This window comes from Ptychodera flava, chromosome 11 (assembly GCF_041260155.1).
Source record: "Ptychodera flava strain L36383 chromosome 11, AS_Pfla_20210202, whole genome shotgun sequence".
Lineage (NCBI taxonomy): Eukaryota > Metazoa > Hemichordata > Enteropneusta > Ptychoderidae > Ptychodera > Ptychodera flava.
In genome coordinates, this window is record NC_091938.1 from 2,650,811 (window position 1) to 2,673,634 (window position 22,824).

The 22,824-nt window shown below is 38.9% G+C and overlaps 2 protein-coding genes across 2 annotated transcripts; both read right to left on the reverse strand.

Moving 5' to 3' along the window:
- Positions 1-504: 504 nt before the first annotated feature.
- LOC139143680 (uncharacterized) lies at positions 505-8,499 on the reverse strand. The gene is made up of 9 exons (XM_070714202.1): positions 8,233-8,499; positions 6,077-6,328; positions 5,839-5,994; positions 5,269-5,482; positions 4,384-4,512; positions 3,182-3,370; positions 2,376-2,498; positions 1,953-2,066; positions 505-619 (listed from the first exon to the last, which is right to left on the reverse strand). Exons 1-9 carry the CDS (start codon positions 8,309-8,311, stop codon positions 580-582), a joined length of 1,296 nt encoding a protein of 431 aa, XP_070570303.1. The 5' UTR covers positions 8,312-8,499; the 3' UTR covers positions 505-579.
- A 1,103-nt stretch (positions 8,500-9,602) lies between these two features.
- LOC139143255 (sodium-dependent phosphate transport protein 2B-like) lies at positions 9,603-22,010 on the reverse strand. Its single transcript, XM_070713441.1, has 6 exons — positions 21,852-22,010; positions 15,900-16,173; positions 14,871-15,146; positions 13,301-13,611; positions 12,583-12,796; positions 9,603-11,733 (listed from the first exon to the last, which is right to left on the reverse strand). Exons 1-6 carry the CDS (start codon positions 21,867-21,869, stop codon positions 10,832-10,834), a joined length of 1,995 nt encoding a protein of 664 aa, XP_070569542.1. The 5' UTR covers positions 21,870-22,010; the 3' UTR covers positions 9,603-10,831.
- Between the last annotated feature and the right edge of the window lie 814 nt (positions 22,011-22,824).

Genomic DNA, 22,824 nt, shown 5'->3' on the forward strand with positions numbered 1-22,824 from the left:
GCCTTATCATATTTTCATCGAATATTGTAGTTTTGTTGCTTTCTGCTTGGACAAGGTTAAGGTGCTTGTTGACCATTTTTGTTACTTAAATGAGGGTACGACAAGTACAGTACAAGGAACACAAGAATGACTGAAGTTAAAGTTGTCACAATTATCTTTGACATTCAGTGTGGCCGAGACTGGCAACCATCATGAAAACATGCTTCACAGAAGGGATCACATGTAATGTATGGCAATAGCGGTTTATGAATTAGGCCAAAAAAAATTCTTGTTCCTCGGATTTGTTTTTGCAAAGCTACAGAGGCAGTGATTTTAAGGAACATTTAAAACGTCCCAGATGTCTGAACGGTGAGTTGCTACAATATATAATAATGCACAAATTACGTTAGAAATCTCATGCGGACTGTTCGATTCAAATTTATTCACGGTGAAACGATGAGCTGCGATAAATCTGCAATATTACTTAAGGAATGTCACGCGGAGAGTTCGACTGCAGATATCAATTTTTATTCATGGAAGGTGAATGTTGACTCAACGAGTGAATACAGCACGATTTTAAATTTGATATTGATAATGTTCCTAGCATTCTTCATCATCACAGTCCATTTCACCGTCTTCACTGTAGAACAAATTTAGGGAAAAGAAAATAATTAAAAACAAAATAAAGTTTCAAATGTTATGTTCCAATGCTTCAAATGTGAATTGAAAGCATTGGAATGTTTTCAATACTTTAATTAATGATATTATATTATAGGTGCATCAAATAAAGGTGTTAATGAGGGATATTGTTGCCAACGGAAGAAAAATATTAATTCTTGATACCAGTAGGCTCATGCAATTTTGTATCTTTTTCTGTTTGTCCCTTTTGGGTTTCGCTATTGCTCAACGCGCAAACAGGTTAAAGGTATACTGTCACCTGTTCCAATTTTGCCACAGTTACCATGGAAAGAGAAAATCTAACCAATCACAGATTTTAAGCTGATGGCCACTTTTTAAAAACAGTGCCCTCACACAGGCATTATGAATACCAAGGAACACCCATTTGACCATATATGGGCATATTTAGATTACAGGTGACTGTATACCTTTAAGGGTAAGATTTGCATGATCCGTCACTGGTTGCAGGGCAGTCTCTAACTCCATTTTGTGGGGAGGAAACGAGCATTGGAGAGAACTCACATAACGATACTCGTCAAACATAGAACATGACGATTCTCTGGAACCTCTCTATGAGTTTTTGTAGCATACTGAAAGTGCGGAGAGGTTACTGACCAATAGGATTGGTCTGGTCTGCCAGCGATTTCTGGATCTTACAGCAGCACGAGGGACATGTGCTAGTGATGATGAAATCAATTCATAACTTGAATGAATATCCCAATTATCGTTTGGTAGCAGTTTGAGGTAACACCATACTGCAGGACAAGAAAATTAAAGCTAGGCTTTGTGACGATTTCGTGGACTGAAGTAGTAGAGTGTTGTGATAGGAAATTTGGCTGGAAGAAAGTAATTTGAAAATTGAATGAGTTTTTAGACTCTTAATTTTAAATTGTACATGTGGAGCATGTTGAGTTGCTATCCTGAAGTCGGGTGATATGTACTACGAAAACTGACAACAGGGTTGGATTTCCCTATTATAGCGCCCTCCTGCATTAATTAGGCAACAACTTTTATAAACAGACTACACACAAATCTGCCATAATACAGAAAAATGGACAGCAATGGGTTTAATCATATAGCATTCATATTTTGACCAGAATGTTTTGAAAAATATGACATCTAAACATCGAACTGTGAAGTTTTCTTGACTTTGATAGAACAATGAAATATGGACGCTATATATTATTTCGTTACTGACTCAGATCCATCTCATTGTGCTATTAAGCGATCGATAGATGCTGAATGTCTGAGGTTAAAGTCCTGATAACAACTCTTCCTCTCTTATATTATCTTACCTTGAACTTGTCGGTACCATCCTTGAATACTTTTCCCTTTCAATGGCCTTCCTTCGTTCTCTCTTTAAATTCCTTCTCAGTATGTCTTGGACTTCTTTTTCTTCAGATGACTTTCTGCAAATTTACACATACATACATTCATTCATATGTATGTATGTATGTATGCATACACGCATTTATGCATGCATGTATGTATGTATCTATGTATGTGTCTATGTGGCTGCCTTTTGTTCCCTTCCGTAATCCGTCTGTCTGTCTCTCTCTCTCTGTCTCTCTCTTTCTCTATCTCTGACACACGCGCAAACACACACACAACACACACACACACATACTAACATATGTGAAAGTGTATACGTTTGTTCGTCTGGCCCGTTTCGTAGATCGTCGTCGGATGGGAAGTGACTGGCACTGTGATTCTTGTACCTAACACATCTGGCAGGGAGACCACTGGAGAATGGATGATCTTCACTCTGGTCAATCCAGTGAACTCTTACCATCGAAGATATAACTCTGTGAGAGTTGATACTTCTCGTCCTATCTGAAAGTCTTGAAATAAATACGATTTGTAAGAAGTCCGATTTTCATGAGTGTTTGTCGGGTCAGCTCACGAAAATTTAACCATTTGCGAGGAAGCTCTAAGCATGTTAAGTTGAAAGGTTGTCAACGACCACACGCACTATTGACTATTTCATGGTCAAGTAGGACGATAGGCTCCACTTATGCGTGACATTAAACAGAGCTATCCCTTCCTAAACCGTGGCTGTCTCAAACCCATTGTTATCTATGATGATTTTGGACCTGTGCACGGGAAATGAGAGTGAATAGACTAAGAGACTGTGAATTAAATCTTTAAAACTGTACCGACGGTTTTGCTTAGCATCATCATCATCATCATCATCATCATCATCATTTCATCATCATCATCTTTTTCATCATCATCATCATCATCATCTTTTTTCATCATTATCTTTTTCATCATCATCATCATCATCATCATCATCATCATCATCATCATCATCATCATCATCTTCATCATCATCATCATCATCACCATCATCATCATCATCATCAAGCCTATTACAGAATCACTGCTCTCTCTTTATTGCAGATTCTCATTACCATCATTGTCCAGAATCTTTACTGTTATTATTTAATTTCTCCCGCCACCATATTTAAACAAAATTAATACTCGTATTTCTTTATAAAAATAACGCGAAAAAACTTCATACCCGTTTGGGTAAATCGGAGGAAGTGTTTCCACAGCTGGTTCTACGGTATCGACTCCCATGAAATTTGAAATCAACGTTGGACAACCACGGCAACGATGCTTTCGCCTTGTTCTGTCGATTGGTGGAAGGAACTCCCTCACCCTGTCACCGACATTCTGCGCCATGACGTTGTTCGGTCTCCCAGTCATCCTCATCAATAAATAATTAAATCAATCAATTAAAATGAATTTCTTTCAATAGATAAATGAGCAGTTGTCCTATCATATCTGACTACACGTCTGTTCGCATCATTTGTGTAATCCAGGGATTTGCAGAGTATGGACGGGACTTGTGTAGACTTGGGGATTCGTACGTTTACCCAGGGTACTGTCCTAAATAGTTAGCTATGAAAATGGACTTCAGATATGCAAATCACGCTCATAGTTACCAAAACATAAAACATAAATATGCATGTTTTCCATAGATATGACTGATAAACTTTATAGGAAGTTGTAAATATAACATACACTTTTACTAAGTCCTATCTAATATATATGTCATTGGTTGTGATTTTATAATGCCAATTGCCATTTTTCGTCAAGCTTAGCAACTCGGCGATGCATAAATTCTAAAATTCGTCTCGAAAGCACAAAAGATTCTATAACTGCGTTCAAACTCAACTGAATTTACAGTGTCAACAAGAGACGGTATTGTTATAATTACTAGACGATTGATATAGACACACTGGTGCAGGGACTGTAAAAGAAGATACAATTTACCAATGGTAACTTGGTGAAATGTTTGTATTTGACCTAAAATTTAACATCAGACAATACGATTTTTCCTTTACAATACCTGCGGGACCTCCCTTAACCATTTTAATCCACAATTAAGGTCAAGAAGGTGGTTCTAGACAGACTTTTCGTTATTATTTTTACCACCTTACATTTCTGATGCTGTTCCTGATCATGTGGGCTTTTCCATGACCAACGGAACTGGTTCGCTTTGTTTTAGGAATTGCCATCTCTGTCTACTGCCCTCTTCCGTTCATGTCAGCCCTTCAAATGAAGGGACTTTCAATTCAGGAAGTACAATTGCAAGGAGTGAACTCAAAATATTGTAAAATGGCAGGATGAAATACGGTTGAATATCTATGTAGACAACACGGATGAGCGTTTGAAATATAGTAAGTGCAAACACAGACTTCTAAGAACTAGACTTACTGCGGCAAGACATGACGGTCAATGCGTGGTCTTCCATTCTGTCTGACGGTCATCTCGAACTCACCTACTTGTCCATCACCGTTGCCATCGAGACAAACAGCTTGTCGGCTAGTCTGTCTGTCCGTCTTCCTGCAAAGGAGACAACGAAATGAAATCAGAGCGAAGGGAAAACTCTGGACAACGAAAACTTGGGAATGTTGGATATACGATTATGTGATGAGGCTTAGGATTCTCTCTCTCTCTCTCTCTCTCTCTCTCTCTCTCTCTCTCTCTCAGGTATTGTTGTTGTTGTTGTTGTTGATATTGTTATTGTTATTAGTCTTAATTTAAACTCGATAAACTATTGAGCCTTTGGCTCTTCTCTCAGTGTCGAGGAAAACAAAATTTACGCTAGGTATATTAAAAACATACTGCAAACAGGAAAATTACAAAATGTAAAATACTGAAAGTAAAAAAACTAAAAACAAACAAAAACATCTATATAAAAAGCGAGATGATTATCCATATCCATGCATGAACACACCCACCAACTCCCACACATCCACCTACGCACCCATACACCCACACACCAACACCCACACACACACCCACCCACGCACACACGCACAGACACATATATATTATATATATATATATATATATATATATATATATATATATATACACAAATTAGTTCAAGTACAAAGTAATGAAATATATATATATATATATATATATATATATATATATACACACACAAATTAGTTCAAGTACAAAGTAATGAAATATATATATATATATATATATATACACACAAATTAGTTCAAGTAAAAAGTAATGAAATATGTATATATATATATATATATATATATATATATATATATATATAAAAGAAATAATTCCTACCTGCAGGACAGTACAATACCAACGCATACCATCACAAGCACAATACCAGGGACAACGAGCATTGGGATGACTACGGCTAGAATTAATTTCTTACTGACTGGTTTTGTGTACTGCTTCGCGCGAGGGAAGAAGTCTGGATCTTCGTGGTTTATAGCACCTAAGTAGCTTCGTAGCTCGTTGCTATGTGCTTGCGATGCTGTCGTGTCGTTTTCACCTGTGTTTCAGTCCAAAATGTGGAGAAATAATTCGTTGTCATGTGCCTGAGTGTGTTTTTGTCGCATTTTGTCGTTTTTATTTCATCTCTTATGTTTTTAAACCAAAAAAATGTAGGTGCATTCTAACACTAGATGTCTCACAATAATTCGTGACTTATACGTTATCTTGTGATGTACTTATGTCATGTCATATTACATTGTTGTAGTGAGTTGTGTTGTGGTGTGGTGTGGTATGGTATGGTATGGTATGGTATGGTATGGTATGGTATGGTATGGTATGGTATGGTATGGTATGGTATGGTAAGTCATTGCTATTATTAAATTTTATTTCGTGGAAGAATCTGAATTTACCTACCGTTTTCAAGGTCACGTTTAACTCTGTTATCAAAGTTGATTTGTTGTTGATCTTCTTCCAGAATACCACCGTGTCTGATATGTTTCTTGAAAGGATTGTCCAGAAAATATTTCTCCAGTCTGTGCCGTTTTTCCGCCAGAATTGCACCTGCCAACTCTAAAGTACACAATAAAAAGATATCAGAATTTGTTTCGTTTTCATTTCTGTAATTTCATTGTCGCATAAAAGCTGCACTCACCTTTACTCAAGTCTTTTCTTCCGATTTGATAGAGTCTATGGGTCACGTGAGTCCATGATGACTTTTGCCCGTCTCCATGGTTCCAACTTTGCAACAATTCCACACAAGGAACCATGGGTAAGTCATTACCGGTTGGCGTCGATTTCAGTGCAAAACTCTCTCGCTGTAAAGCACCAGCAAGGACCCTGCATTCTTTGGGTGACAACTCGTTAGCCAGCAGAACCAATTCGTGCTTGTTCAGGGGTGGCTTGGCTGAAAGACAGAGAGAAAGAAAGAAATGACATAATTGAATGAAAAACATTCGCATTTAGTTTATTTAATTGTTCTCAACTTGATAATTGGCAGTAAATATCGACAGGTATCCTTTTCAGTTTTCTTTTGTTTGCTTCTGACATAATAGCGGAACGATACCGAAGTTTTAGAAACACAGTAGGTGACTCTCGTTATTATATCACTGAAATCGGAATGATCACGCCCTCTAAGCTGGACACTTGACATCGACACCTATCTGGAGCCTTCGAGACCTGCATATTGCTATTAAGGGCATCTTTCCTGTTCACAAAGTTTGTCCTTCCTTTGCATAGACCTCTGATCATCTCATCATGTCATTCATTTGCACAAGAAGTTCGAAATTTGACTACGTACATTATAAACATATTGAAACACACACAATATATTGAATTGTAACCCTAGAGTACCCAGTGCAGTATATAGCTTACTGACAAGACATTGGCAGTCTCGCTAACCATCACCGCCTTAACTACCGGTGCCCGTTAGTTTAATCGAATCAGTGTTCACACCAAAACAATATTTAAGATGTCTGACGACTTGCATAGGGGGAAATGAGTATGTAACCATGTGCATAGAATTTTAGAGAGCATTGGCAACACAGTTATTTCTGCGACCTTTCCATTTTCTTGTTAAGCTGTCGTTGGGGAATCAATTTCTTTTCTAGCATCTTGTTTTTCTATGCAGTACTGACTGTTGCTGTTAAAGTCCTTTTTTCATTTGTTCGTTGTAAGTTAAAATGCCCTGTGCAATTCAGCCAACTGCGCTAAGAAAAATGTGAAATGGTTGCTCATTCGCTTGACAGCTGTGCAGTTACATTCATTCATTCGTCCAGTTTAATTTGACGAAGTCATCAAAGTTGGGAATTGCAAGCACATAAGCATCAGAAATGTTGAAAGAATTCAATGGCGAACGACAGGGCAAACATCATTTCCTTGCCCTTTCCATTTTCTGATATCATCACTCCAAAATATTTTTGTTGGGTAAGACCAATTCAAGAATGGATCTGGATCGTCAAAAGCACTTAGCTGGGTATCTTATATTTTACTTTAAATTTACTTTGATATAATTCTTGCTTCTCCCATTTATTCACAAAATTTTTTCCTCTGTAAATATGTTCACCTTTTCCTCGATGATCATCCTCCCGGTGAACTTTGTCAATCATTTTATTTTCCTCGTTCACGCTTAAGTTTAGTTTCGCAAGCGGTATTAAAATAAGTATTTAGATATAATTCCCGAATATTTTCTTCGTTCGGCTCGGAAAATACGATGTGACGTAATGACCGTGTTACCACGAGTCGAAGACGTGGGATGACACGGTCATTACGTGACGAGTATTTTCCGAGCCGAACAAAAAAAAAAAATTCAGGGATAATATAGCCTACTTAGTACATGCAAAAGCCAATAATTCATTATTTTTTTAAAAGTAAAAGGAGTTTTCCACAACAATAGCTTTAAATTTTCTTCTGGTATATATCACAGCGAATTGAGTACTGTTGGACTTTTTCCTTTTCGCGTTTAGCAGCGGTGAAATTATTACATTTTCCCCTCCCTGCTTCAATAAGAGCACGACTTTGCTTCATTCACATTCACACCCTGCATGGCGTAGCCAGCCATTGAATAGTGTTTGTCACTTTGTCAATATTTTCATCTTTTTGTTCGCACCATTGTAGAATAAAGCCCACCATAATGAAGGGGCGATGGTGGTGGGTGGCCTGGGGGTTAACATCAACACACTTGTAAAAATTATTCTAACAACGTCGATCGTGTTGCAATACTCTCTCAAATTCTTTCGTTCAGAAATGTTTTGTATATTGAACTTTGTTTATTGAGATTTACCGGCTTTCATTTATTTATTACATACTTACCAGATCGTATAGGAATGGCTGCCGGATGCAAAGATAGAAGAGCCAATGCCACCACATATGTTGTTATTGTCACCAACATGATTTTACATCAAGGCCGGCCATTGTTTTCTCCTGTTTTGCGTAGCGGTCGGCCCGGCAAAATCGCAAATGCCGGAATCCGTGTTTCCAAGGCGTGTTCCATACGCGTGTTCTACACTTTCCACCTCGTTCTACAGTTTTATTAGTCATGACAACGGCGTTGTACGATAAGCGCTTACATTATTGAGGGCGTCCTTGCGAACGAGCCGGGCGCGTTTATTGTGCGCGACAGGAGTGTTCTTTGACAGTCATGACGATATTCTAGATCGGTTTGGCCAGAATTTGTGACCTAAAAACAAATAATTCAAAAGCTGATGTGCTTTGCATATATACATGTACGCGAAAAAAATCCGTCGTGGTCTCTCCGCAGCATCTCTTTGTCAGTTTTTTGTTTGCTAGATTTGGAGCATTTTGGATTCCTGCCTAATTTTTCCCTTTTATTCAACCACTTTTGCGTGAAATATGAAACAAATATCCACACATCGTATGAAAATGACGTGTCACCACGGAGATACTAAAATATTGTGCATCTTGGTCAATCTAGAAAGCGCCGATGAAGCTGTCGAACAAAAGTGTGAAATATCTACATGTAACTAAACTTTGTAACCCTGTGGAATGCAATGTGCAGAACCTCTCCTTGATTCATGGCGATGACATTTTTAAAATATACTAATTTGCTCTTTATAATCATAACGCCAAGCTTCAGTGTGTATTTGAAACTTTTCCTAATTAGTTTTACATCCATCTAAATGATGATTGCAATCAGTAGTCGCGTCCGACGGCGTGTAGTCCCTATACTATGGCTATACCTCCCTTCTACTGGTCAGATTCCCGATGACGTCAGAATTCCAGGATTGATAATATTCACAACAAAATATTAAGGTTTTGGAATTATTTGTACAAGAATAACAAAATTTTCCTTTGAGAAGGCCAAGTTTTGAAAAATTAACCCCAAGTTGCAGGGTAAATGAATACGATAACAGTGATAACAGGCGCCAAAGCGAAAATTTGAAAGAAAGTTTGTTGATAAGTGTGCACGCGCTTGTATACCTAGTAACCAACCTTTAAGGATTTTTGCTACACACTTTTCACATGAAATTTCCCTTAATGTATTACTGTCCTCGAGTTTTCCTTTCCAAAGACCCTTTTTCAAGTTTATTCTTTACTTCGGAAATGTATCTCCTGTGCAGCATTTTGCTTCGTTTTGCATCACTAAAGCGTTGTCGCAAACCAAATATTTCAAATACGTGCCTAACAGCATATTGGCAAATACTCATAACGTCGACGAAAAATTAAACTTACAAGGATTTTTATTGTGAAAATACAGATACTGTCAAATTTACAAAAATCATAAAGTATTGACCGGAATGTATAATTGCAAACTCCACGTCTATCTACATCATCGTTGATCGAAGTTCAGAATTCTTTTGTTTGAAATGTATCAACCTTCTAGTACCTACATACACATGTGAAATATATTAAGTTGGTTATTAAAATAAAGCGGACACATGCAGTTTCCTTCTCAATGTCCCACAATACGTAATATAAAAATACAGACCGGACAATTTTCAAAAGTAGTGTTCAAATCTTAACCAATGCAAGACTGTTACTGGACATGACATGCGCAGTAAAAGTCTTGCATCAAAGTCACCGCTTGCATTCTAAACAAGAGAAGAAAAACGAAACCAAAAGTCTAGCTTTATATGTTAGACTTTACATTCACATTTCCAGAAACAATAGTGCTAACGAAGAAATTTTGATTTTTTTTCTCATTAAGTTCATCACCCAGCCATGATCAATGTCACGAAATAAAAATTACCGCTTGGATATGCAACTTCATGTTTCAAACATGTAAGCTTATAAAAAGTTCACATAACTGTAACTCCACAGTATTTTCGATATGACAAAAAAATTCAATTAGTTTGGTTTGTGATAGGTGAGAAAAATATTGGCAGTATGACGATGAGACATTATTTTGAATTATGCTGACGTTGGCAGAACGTTCAGAAAATAATAATCAAACACTGGAAGTTGTCACGTGACATGAGGACGTCGGTTCTTGGAACACTATACATCATACATTGCAGTAAAGTAATGAGATGAACTTAAGGGAGCTGAGGATCATTCTTGTAGAGCTTTCTAAGAAATGAGTGAGTTTGAAGTAACCATGTTCACCAGAGGGACCATGAATTAACAGATGGAAGAATACTCTTGTTGGTTTTCCTGACAACGAAAGCAAATCAACAATTGTTTGTTACATGTAAGGCCTTTACGTGTTACAATATCTCTACGCAGTGCTGTTCATTTATTCATTTACATTGCCAGAAACGATTGCGACAAAATTTCCTCTCACTTCCTTTTCAATGTTCTTTTGAATGCAAGCACAGACAATCGCACGGAATAACAAAAACAATAACGACAACAAAACACCACAAACAGTTTGGATTTCCAAATGATGTGCGCCCCCACCCAATCCCTTACTTAAGTTCCTGACAAAAGTCATGCAATTTCAAAGGTATTTTTAAAAAGAAGTCTGTTCATCAGGTTGGAAGACTACATTGACATTGACGTTAGACTCTGGATCCCGAAGAGCGTAAGTTTGCTTCCTACATCTGGCACAGCAGTTGCAGCAATGGAAAATTCTCCTGAGAATACCATCCAGAGGTTCCAACGAGTGCATCCATGTCGGTAGAAAGTCCCAGCTTCGCAAAACCTTCGGAAGGCATCCAGGGCGATTTGACTGCAATAGGTTGACGATGACGACGAAAGTAAAAAGAAGGATAAATATTCCCCCGAAAATGCCGAGCCAAATCCAGCCGGCAAGGGAAAGACCGAAAAGGGCAGCGGGAAAAATGAAGAACATAAGAAACAGATAAAAAAAGGCAAACCAGCGATATTTTGCTGTTGTGTTGCCATTGATTTTTGCTAACTTAATGGGTACTCTGCGCATAATTGGAACGGGATACCATATAATGATAGCGGTAATGTTGAAAAAGAAATGACATAGGGCAATTTGAAGAGCCGATGCGAGTTTCCCGCCAGAACTGGCCAAGGCAGCAAGAATTGCAGTGAATGTTGTACCAACATTTGCCCCCAGAGTGAATGGATACATCCGCTCAATAGAAACGACACCGATTCCGACGAGGGGAGTCATGGCAGATGTGAAGATTGAACTACTTTGGACCAGCATGGTTAGGCCTGCACCCACCAAAATAGCGATGTAACCTGTCAACCACGCTAGGCGACCTGGGAAATCGGAGTTTATGACTTTTTTGATGAGAGCTGCGAATTGTCCCTTTAGTAAAGAGTGAAGGAGTTTGACGATCAACACAAGACAGACACAGAGAATAACCAGTGCTAGTATCAGGATAATGGTTCCTAGAGCGGCATCTGAAAGTCCAGTGTTGCTGAACAGGAACGAACCTGCAAGTAATGACAAACAGTAAAAGAGGTTACTTTGAATTTATTTTGTCTATTTATTAGCTGAATCATAGACTCTCGAGAGTCTATGGCTGAATACAGCTCAAAATACTAATGTTCTTTACCAAAAGTAGATAAGATGTGTTTATGCGGTAAGTAGATACGATGACTCGTCACATTCCTTGCAAAGCAAACTTTTTGCTCGAAAAACATTCTGCAAATAGTTCACGTTTTGTGATGTTCTCATGTTTTGTTTGGTTTGTGTGTTGGTTTTTTGTTTCCAATTGAGTTTTTTTTCACTGTCAGAGATTTATCGGTTGTAAATAATATTGATAAAACATGTACACATCCCTTAAAGATCCATTAGCTGTAACTTTGGTCATTTTTTTATTTTGTTGGTTCTGTGTATCATCTGCAGTTTCTGGTTTGAATCCCTGAACCACGGAGAAATTCCTAATATTTAGCTCATAAATATACCCTATATGAGTATAATCTGCATTGTTATTGTTTAAATTTTGTATTCAGGTCCGGACGAGAATACATTTATCAACAATAACAATGGTCATTTCACATATACAGGCTGAGTTGGCAACCAGGACACCGGGCATTGGTCATGATGATCGGATTATAGTAAAATTCTGTAGTTAATACATACAGAGTAGTGAATAGAGAGTAGTGAAAAATTAGTCAAAAGTTACAGCTAATGTCCCTTTAAACTAACATTGTTTTCTTTAATGCGAGTACTAACTTTTCGCAGAGAACTCTCAAGAAATAAGAAGAAATCGGAATAATTTTTAATATACTGAACAAAACAAATGTTAATTCTTATCAAATATTGTGATGCTGACTCACATTTGACATCTTCTGTTCCCTTTTCAAAGACTTGACGAACGACTTCCTCTTCAACCACTACGGTCTCGTTATTGATGATCCTCGTTACATTGGTCAATTTTGTAACATTGGTTACGATGTCAATTTCGTCTCCATCACACCACTCCTTGACAAGACTCTTCTGTTCTGCGTCTTCGTCCCCCTGTGCAATGGCTTTAATGACGCCTTTGTCAATCTGAGAGAGAGAGAGAGAGAGAGAGAGAGAGAGAGAGAGAGAGAGAGAGAGACAGACAGAGACAGACAGAGACAGAGAGACAGAGAGCGTTTTATTGCAAGGACTCGCTCAAGTTTTAAGAGTTTTATATTGTTGCCGATGTTGCCTGGCGTATTCCAAGTTGAAAGCGAAATGTGGCTATAAGGGTAAAATGACTCATCGTTTCGTGAGATGCAAATGGCCACCAATAAAAGGTGCGTTGATCGTTGGCATTCACCATGCCCCATCTATTAGATTAACCTGCGTCATCTGATTCTTCTAAAGAATTAATCAATCTTTTAAAACATGTCATTAAAGAGTGATTTTTTTTCATCATTTTCACTTTAATCTTGTTCTGCGCATCAAGCTTCAGTCTGAGATAAGGCACCACAACCATTGCTACTATCATTTGTTTTTAAAAGAATTGACGTAAGATTCCTTTCAAACAATGACCAGAAACCTTTCTTTTTTTCTGCTAATTCTTACCTGTACAACCAACTCAGTGAAAGGTTTAGTGATGACTTTCAGCAATTCCACGTCGACCTCTTCGTTGGTCTGCAGGTGCATACTCCTCACGATGGCATCTGTCAGTCGATACAGGTATCCGCTAATGAGCTCGATCGGCAGTAGGACCAGGACGGCGAGCCAGTTGAACATGTCATGCACGGTGGCCCCTGCGAACGCCCTGCGGAACTCGCCTCTGTCCCGCAGATGGAACACGGATACGATTGTGTTGGTGACAGACGTGCCGATGTTTGCTCCCATTATCATAGGGATGGCTGGCTCCACCTTAAGAACTGTTGGATGACGGAAAAGAAAGCCATTAAATCATCGAACGGACACAAATCGTTGTATCAGAGGATGATACAATCAAACCGGACAATTTGAACGTGGTAGCAATAATTCGACGGAATAAATGTTTGAGTTCATCATTTGTGATTCATTTACCTGACACCATAGATTGCGGTGATGGGCGTTTTAGCATTTCTTTCTTGTAATTTCATTTATATATTGCGTGTTGTTGACCGATTGCCCTGATACGGTCTACAAGCAATTTATGTTTGTTGAGTGACACTGTGTGATATCAAGAATTCAAGAATTGCAAAGGGAGAGAAAAGCGCTGATAGTAAACTTGCACCAAGTCTGTGGACATAAGCTTATAAATATATAAAGACGAGTTAATCAAAGGAATAAAATTATTCAGATTGTCGCCTTGATGTAGTGTGATCAAGATATTGTAGCTATATACTTTAGTAGACTGCTTAGATCCTGGGGTGAACCGTTAAACCGTCAAACTACTGCATAATGCGTACGCCCGAGAAAAGCCAAGCAACTGTTGGGCCAGTATGCGTGGGTAGGTGATGATGTACACGTTCTTGAGGTAGCATGTGCCTTGAAAGTGAAAGACTTAAGCTTTTGCTCAAACTTTCCTCAACGAATATTTCGCCCATTCTCTTTCAAAATCAAGAATAAATGTCGGGGTTCACCGCGCAAATTTTGGTACTGGAGATACAAATTACCCAAGATTTATGAATGTTTGAAATTCAAAATGGCCGCCATCCCTGTGTTAACTCTATGGAGAAAAATAAAATTTTCGATTTTGGAAAAACTAAGACGGTGAAAAGTTCTCTTACACCAAAAGCTTTAAAATGAACCCCCGTAATTGGTAGATAAGAAAAGAACTGTAAAACTTTGAGAGCCCGAATATCTGTCCCCGAGACGCGTTCTACCTTGGAAATTTCATAGGTTTAAAAAAGAGAATGCGCAATTGGTGTCCTTGGTCCTTAGTGTGCGACATGTCAACAAGTTTATACTCTAGAAAGATTAATAAAGGGACGAGGGGGCGGTCAATGCAAATACCCTACAAAAATGGCTGGGGTCTGTAAACGAAAAAGTATCTTGTATTTCACTTTAAGACAGAACAAAAACGGGAAAGCAAAGAGACAAAAAAAAAAGAAAAAAGTTTCATTTCCTTCCAGAATCCAATGCTAAGAACCTATATAAAAAGTTTGTCGTGTCAAAACAAGTGGGGAAAACACTTTCGTTTAATACTTACTGCCAGATGCTACCATTGAAACGACGATAGACGTTGTTGTACTTGAACTCTGAACGAGAACGGTTGCTAGGATACCGACCATGACTCCACAGATGGGATTCGTTGCTACGATACTGCTTCCGATGACTTCTCCTGCGGTCTTACCACCGAGTAGACGGAAAGCAGAACTTAGGAAATCCAGCGAACAGATGAATAGATAGAGAAGTCCCAACAGTAAGATCGGTTTCGATATTGCATTGAGAAATACTCTCTGGCATTTACCGGCTGTACTCAGATCTGTGGATAAAAAGGGGCAGAAAATAGATTTGTTGTAAAAAGTGAGACTTTTGGTGACCTTTGGGTGATTTCAAATGATGAATACCTGTGCAAACGAAAGCACTACAAATCATAGACGATAGAAGCGAGACTTCTACTATCTATGAAAAAATACTCCTGTATTATATTTATCTAAGTTTATTACTACTGCTAACCGTCTACCTTCGGGAAATAGGTAGCAAGAGGCTGTTGGGATACAGAAACAGATAAGCGTGTCACTTTCATCAAAGATAACACCTTTTATTTCTTAAACATGGATGTTACATCCTGCTAGGTGTTATCCCTTCGCTGCTTGTGTTGGTAAAGACGCCTCCTATCTATGTACAATCTGTACAGTGGATATTTACAGTAAATTAAACTGTAAACTCGTCACATCATCCACTGTACATGTGGATCATGCGTGATCAAAACCCTCTCACACTGCTACGTCAATATCATCACAGTCACCTGTGGTCTATTCCGCTCTGCTTCTATGCGCCCCATAGACGTGTGTACATATGCCTGCTCAGGCACATGTACACGCGTCTATGGGGCGCATAGACGCAGAGCGGAATAGACCACAGGTGACTGTGATATCAGCACCATTTTATGGCCTCGTTTACGGGTTCTTAACTTATTGGTTACAAGGCCAAAGATAACAAGTGTCAGTATTACGCAATTACAGCAAAGTTGACGTCAAAGTGAATTACTCTGTAACATTAAAAAGACCGTCACCTGACCATGGTGTATCGGTGTCCTTCAGCTCCGGTAACGCCCATGGGTCATCCTCCTCTTCTTTCTTTTCCTCTTCTTTGGTTTTTTTAGGAATCTTCATTCCATTTTGAGTCGGGGTGCTTAATGTGGAGGAGTCGGGCCATGACTTGATTCCCGACGTCCCATTGGTGTCAGGTGTAAAGGCTGGGTTGTCCACCGATGACTCCTGGCCAAAACCCGCACTCACGTCAATGTTGTAACTGCCATCAGTTTGGACACTGGAGGTGTCAAGTGTCTGGGAGAAAAGACAGAACTTGGAGTCAGACCCAATGGCAGATTCGAATTCCTTAATGGACAGAGACGGCATGTCCGGAAACCGTTTGGCCATTTCTGTCTCTTTTGATAAGAATTTCTTGAAGAGTGTGAGACATGATGTTGAAAGGGGTTCATACCCTTTCCATATCCCTGAATTCAATACATGCAGATTTGCAGTTCCCTGATTTTATTTGTAACGATTGTTTTTTACATGGAAGGTACCATGGACACATGTACAGTAAAACTGTTTAGAGAAAAACTCAAAAAACTAAAATATATTGGTAAACATACCAAGAAACTAGTGGATTTTTATTCAACACAGAAAATACTCTTCACTAAATACAAAATATCATTACTGAATGTAACAGTCATAATGTGACTTTTTTAAAGTAAACACGTCATATTAATTAACACACACGCAACGAATCACTTATTATCAACTTTTGGCTCAACAAGTATTGACCATCCAACTTTCTGTACATCTGAGATATCACATTCCCATGCCAAGACTTGAAAGCGCGGAATAATTATCGCATGAATTTCAAAAATACCAATACACGTAGGTTGGACCTGTTTTAAAGGGACAAAGTCGGCCATTTTTCTTGGATTTTGTTGATACGAGATACCACTTATATTGTCTGACGTGTTGAAAGATACTGAATGAATGGGTGACCATGCATATGTTTGACCCCGGTTTTAGACAAATGAAATGAAACCATCGCGAAAATGAATTACTGGTCATGACCATTAATTCATTTTCGCAGTGGTTTCATGTATCGTGTCTAAAACTAGGGTCGAGTATATGCATGATCACCCATTCATTCAGTATATTTCAACATGTCAAACAATATAAGCTGTATCTCGTATCAAACAAAATTCAAGTAAAATGGCCGACTTTGTCCATTTAATGCCTTACTGATGCCGCACGACTTTAACATGAACGTCAGTCCAATTTGCAACAAATAGGAAAATTATTGAAATGCGGATGCCAACTTAACCATGATGCAAATCGCTTTATTCTCATCACAGCCCCACCATGTGTTCTCAGGGACTGGACAGAAATTACGGGGGCGGTGTTTTCGGGGTGGGTCACCACTGTTTGCGTAAGCATTTCTGAAGGGGCATGCAATTTCACGCAAACCTTTGGGGAGGGTCACCATTTTTTGCACGACTGTAAGGCGGCGAGATGTCGCCGATATAGCGATTCTGTAGCGCCCTCTCTTGTACAGATTTATCTCCCAGCGTTTCTTACGTGGTCAAGGCGAGTGAAGGAGGAGGAGATAGCGTCATGCCGTCACACCTGATTATTGGTGAAAACTCGAATGAGATCAATCGAGAACGGAGTATTACATGGTGTAATCTTGTTTAATCTTATTAGAAACGATCGAAGACTGACGGAAAATTCCATGTGATGACCATTGTTTAAATGGTAATAATTTTGCAGCTATGTAAGTTTAGAAAAATTAATGACTTTGTAGAGAAAGTACCCAGCATAAACAGAATTCGAAACTTTGAACGTTATGTTTGCCATCTTGTTATAAAAATCTAAAGTGGTGCTTACAATCAACACCTTGGTGCGTCCGGTTCAGTTACTGAAAGCATTACGATACAAACTGGTACCTCAACTCGTATTCCCTAAAACACGATTGGAACTAATTTGGGATAATTGGATGGTGAAGTAATGTCGATTTAATCTACAAATGTTATCTCATCTGCTTTTCTTTTTATATTACACTCTTGTTTTTATGAGTAATTTGCTATATTGCAACATTCAGCTATATGGGACCTAAAACTTTTGAGAAATTTGCAAAATATGAAAATCAAATCATCCCAAATTAGTTCCAATCGTGTTCTAAACTAAGTGTGCAACATTTCAACCCAAAATATCAAATTATATTACATGGGAGTCTACTGGGCAAACTATTAACATTTCAACGACATGTTGATTCACTATACATGGTTGTCTACGAGAACACTATGAATAATTTGCCCCAATTTAAAAGAAAAACATCTGTGCATTTGTAGAAGTTTGATAATTGAGATATATATACAGGGCTCGAAATTAGCGGTAGTCCCGCGTCCACAGACTACCAAGTTTCCCTGGGGCTACCAAAACCCATGAAATGGTAGCCAACATGGACTACCAAAGCCTTGGACAATGGGTGACATGATGTTGATCGCGGTGAGATGACCGACGTTCATACAGTCAACAAAGCTAGACACAGAAAGGCTAGACCATGCATGACTTTGTAATGCAAGTTAAAAGGCGACAGTGCAGTCGCATTTGTTGCGAAAAACTTTCAATAAAATATCATTATCTGAACTGATGTACTTGGATGACAGGCTCGGGAAATGATCGCCAATGAAAATTCATTTTCATAGTTATTTACTATCACAATCACAATCACAATGTATCAATCGCAATTAAACACAAAATTATTCAAACTGCAAAGAAAAAGCTGTCGGGCCATCCAGAAATTACGCTTTCCGAAGTGTACGAGATCATCCCATGAAAGTGTACTTTGGTGGAGAAATATAGCCAAAATTGCCACGAAAGTATTGAGGACATGATTGTACCAAGTTGTCATCCTGAAATTCATGGCAAATCTATTTAGCCATGCTATGTTTGCATGTGCTGACTGAAAAGTTGATGTCATGACAAACATCAAAATTTGCATATAAGCTCTGTGTATGTGTGAATAGGTCGGGTCTCAAACTTTGAGGCGTCACCGTTGTCCACTACACATGCTATACCGTTCTCCTGAGGCTATGATATGCAGGTATTGATGTCAATGACTAGAAAATTCACTTCCTGGATAGAATCATGCAAAATAAATCTTTCATTGTCTAGATATGAATAAAAATATCCTTTACAAAAAAACCTCTTCCTTCATGCATGGACTACCAGACCTTATCACTGGGCTACCAACTTCAGAAAATGGTAGCCCAGTGGGACTACCAGGGGAAAAAGTTAATTTCGAGCCCTGAATACTTTATTAGAATAGGGTGTTTTAAAATGCTGATGTGAAAGCAAAGATGACTTTGGAATTTTACTCGAAAAGCAGCTGTCCAATATTCTTTAATATCTGTATTTAAAGGTAACGGACAGTTTCGCTTTTACATCGGCCATGTTGTGATTGCAGTGGTCATGGGATAATAAAAGGCAAAAGATATCGCGTCGTTCCACCATGACTCGAAAATGAGACAAGAAAAGTGTAGCCAACAAGGTGTCCGCTCGGCCTAACCGGTTTGCCTTGGTGACCGGCGATTATTTCCATCCAAGAAGTGGGTGTCTATTTTTACTCAATTTCTAGCAACTGTTGGCAACTTACGTGACGCACATGGGTTGAATAATATCATTTGTTTCATGTCCTTCAGCACAACCACGAGATTGCTTTGTCTTCCCCGAAGGAGGAATACTAGAAATGCCCCGTTAATGCCTGATATATAAATATGAACATACTCGTGTAGACTATGTATGATCCTTATCCTGAGGGGATAAATACCACAATGGAAGGTAGGGGAGGCCAGACGTTTTGTTTGTGGGGGGGGGGGTTAGACGAAACTTGGTATCAGAAAAGGAGACATTTTTGTAGAAAGTAGTGTGGTCGGGTAATGCTTGGCGTAAGGTGATACTGTATAATTATGACTGTCATCAGCGGACAGCTTTCAATATCCCTTGTCAAAATTTCATCGATTCTGCAATACTTTAGACTGAAAGATCCGTCGCACGAGGGCGCTCTCTGCGCTCCCCCTCTCACAAAAAAAGAGGGGGAGCGCATAGAGTGCCCTCGAGCGACGGATCTTTCAGTCCAGCAGTACTTTAGAATGGTATATCTGGACGTAAAACACTCTAGGCCTCTTGTTGCAGTTTTTAGCTTTTGGCAGGTTATTGTCTCTCGGCCAGGAAAAGAGGTCGGTCTTTGTGAGTGCGATTGCCGGAATTCTAGATCGCTGAATGGATGTATCGATATAAAGAAATATGCATATAGTTTGCATTCATTGGTATACTCAATACGTGCATTGTGCTCTTCAGTTGTGTGACAAGACTTTCTATTAATATGTTTTCGCTTGTAAAATTCTGTATTGACAAACAGTATTTCACCTTGACATCAAAAGAGTTTAAATAACTACGTCACTGCAACATAATGGCGTCGCTATAGGTAACGCACCATTTGCCGTAGGCGATACCATAGTCGCGTGACCTAGTTTTCTTGCGGCCGTTTTAAATACAGTCATGAAAGTGACGCTTATCTGGACAAGAACATTCGTGGTTTAAGGTGCAAACGAGGCAATGTCTAAATTTGGAAGAACGCTTCTTCTCAGTGAAATTAACAAAGAAACTGGCGAATAATGAGCTTTATTGCTCACACAGGAACAATTGTTAAAGTGCAAATAAATATTAGACAAGACAACAATGTCTTGAAGGTTTTCATCTCACAATTTCAAGACAAACAGATCTTGCAACCGACAGAATCACTATACTTTCAGTGTTTTTTCACTCGGAAATAAGAAAAATCTTTCGCAAAAATGTTATTACCGATTTAGTTAACAAATTGCAAGATATGAGGTTCCAAAAACTAACAACGTTAAAAGCTCTGAGACAAGTTCATTTTACATACCATTTCATAGAGCGGTGCGAAAACAGCTTTATAATAAAGATAAAAGAGGGACATACAGGATAAGAAAGAAAAACCACAGGAATGCGTTGAGAAAGTAGACATGACGCTGTACATGGATGAGAGACTGTCAAATATGTAGGCCTAACGATTGGAATAGATTTCGATGGAAGATTACAGAAAGTTGAGCTTTTCTACATCAGAGTTCCGTAACTTCCGTAACGAAAAAAAGCAAGAGCATGAGATTAGAATAATTGTCATGGACTTAAAATTGAGAAATCATTAATAAGAGAAGTTGTCTTGCAGTAAATGAAATCGTCTGCGAGAAGATGAATACCAAAGCAATGTTCGAAACTTTAAGCACCCCAAACCTCTCCCCCGCCTTCTCTGAACAAAAACTGGAGTTGTATTAGGCTAATCCGACCATGAACGTGTGACTGACATTTGGGGCATGCCAGGTAAACATTGACATGGGGTTAAAAAGAGTGCTACGAAAATGAGAGTAAAAGTTGTTGATATTTTGGGGAAAATAAACAAAAAGTTGTGTGCCGGTGGTACTGTGTACCAGGCCCTCGGCGTAGATGGAAGTTATGCAATACTGCACATGCGTGAACGTTATGAACGGATGAGGTACACATGATCGTTGCATGGCATATGTGTGCAGAGCCGGCGTCATTGAAGTGAAAGTGCATGTGAAGGCAATGCATTTGAATCTAGGTCACCAATACATGGATGGGAATTTTGACGGTACATGGGATCATAATTGGTACATGACGTCTAGGCAATATCAAAATTTGCACACTCTTCAAGTTCGGGTACAAACTTTCACTTGTCGACGATTTAATAGTGCTACACACATGCATGAGGCACTTATATTAGGGCGTTTTCTGGATTAAAGCAATGCGTACGCGTGTTGTGCATGCGCTGCGCCCGGTATCGGTAATTTATACCCATGTTATGTTATTGATGTGCATTTACGGCAATCATGGATGTAAAAAATAGTGGCAATACACCATGATTCAACGCTTTGTACACTCACCTTGTTAGTTCCTGACATAATGCTGCTGTAAGTTGGCGACAGACCATCCAAATCAGCGAGCAGCTCGTGGAGTTTGCTGTGCTAACAGGCGCCAAGCATTCTGCAGCGTACGGGCGAGAGCGAACAAGTTCAAGTCAATATAAAGGTGCGAATGGGACTAATAAATGCAGTGAGGAGACACTGCCATTGGTTGGCTTGGTTAATCATATGCGTCACCTGGAATATTGGTGAACTGTACCATGCATTCCGTTAATTCTTTCTCAAGAATAATTCCTTCCCATGAAGCCACTTTCGTAAAAATGAGCTGAAAATTAAATAATTCTTCAGTAATTTCTTTCGAAAGAAAAGCAGAGCAACGCTCATTTTCCGTTGGCAATTGGAGAATTGAGGTAGGCCAAACAACGCGTTTATTGTTATTAAAACGTGTACGTTTTCGATCATCCTTTGCCCTGAAATGAAATCATGAGACAGAGAGTGATTCATGATATGAAAGACTACAGTCTTAATTGACACGATGTACCACACGAATCCTCCTATAGCAGTCTGTCACTATGCATAGGCCTAAATCAAACCAAATCTGATTGTGGTGTCGTATTAAAGATCATCCAAATAGACTTACCCCGGTTGATTTTAGATCGTTGTCATGGATTTTTAAACTACAGGATTACTCGTCCCCGAAACAACCGAGAACACTTTAATACATTTGTACCTGTGAATAATATTGAGGTATTAAAGCTAATAAGGGTAGCTGAACCCCCACTGGGAATCCCAGTTTGTTGGAAATGCACTCCAGGACCGGTCTAAGTTTACCTCTGAGACCGGTTCAAGTTGGTCTCCAGGACCGCCAGTCCTTTACACACACTCACTTATGATAAAAACCAATGATATAAATGTGCTTTTAGGCCTACTGCCATTTCTCGTAATTTTCTTGAAATGTTTGTGCAGTTCCTTAAAGGGAACCAAGAATATGCAA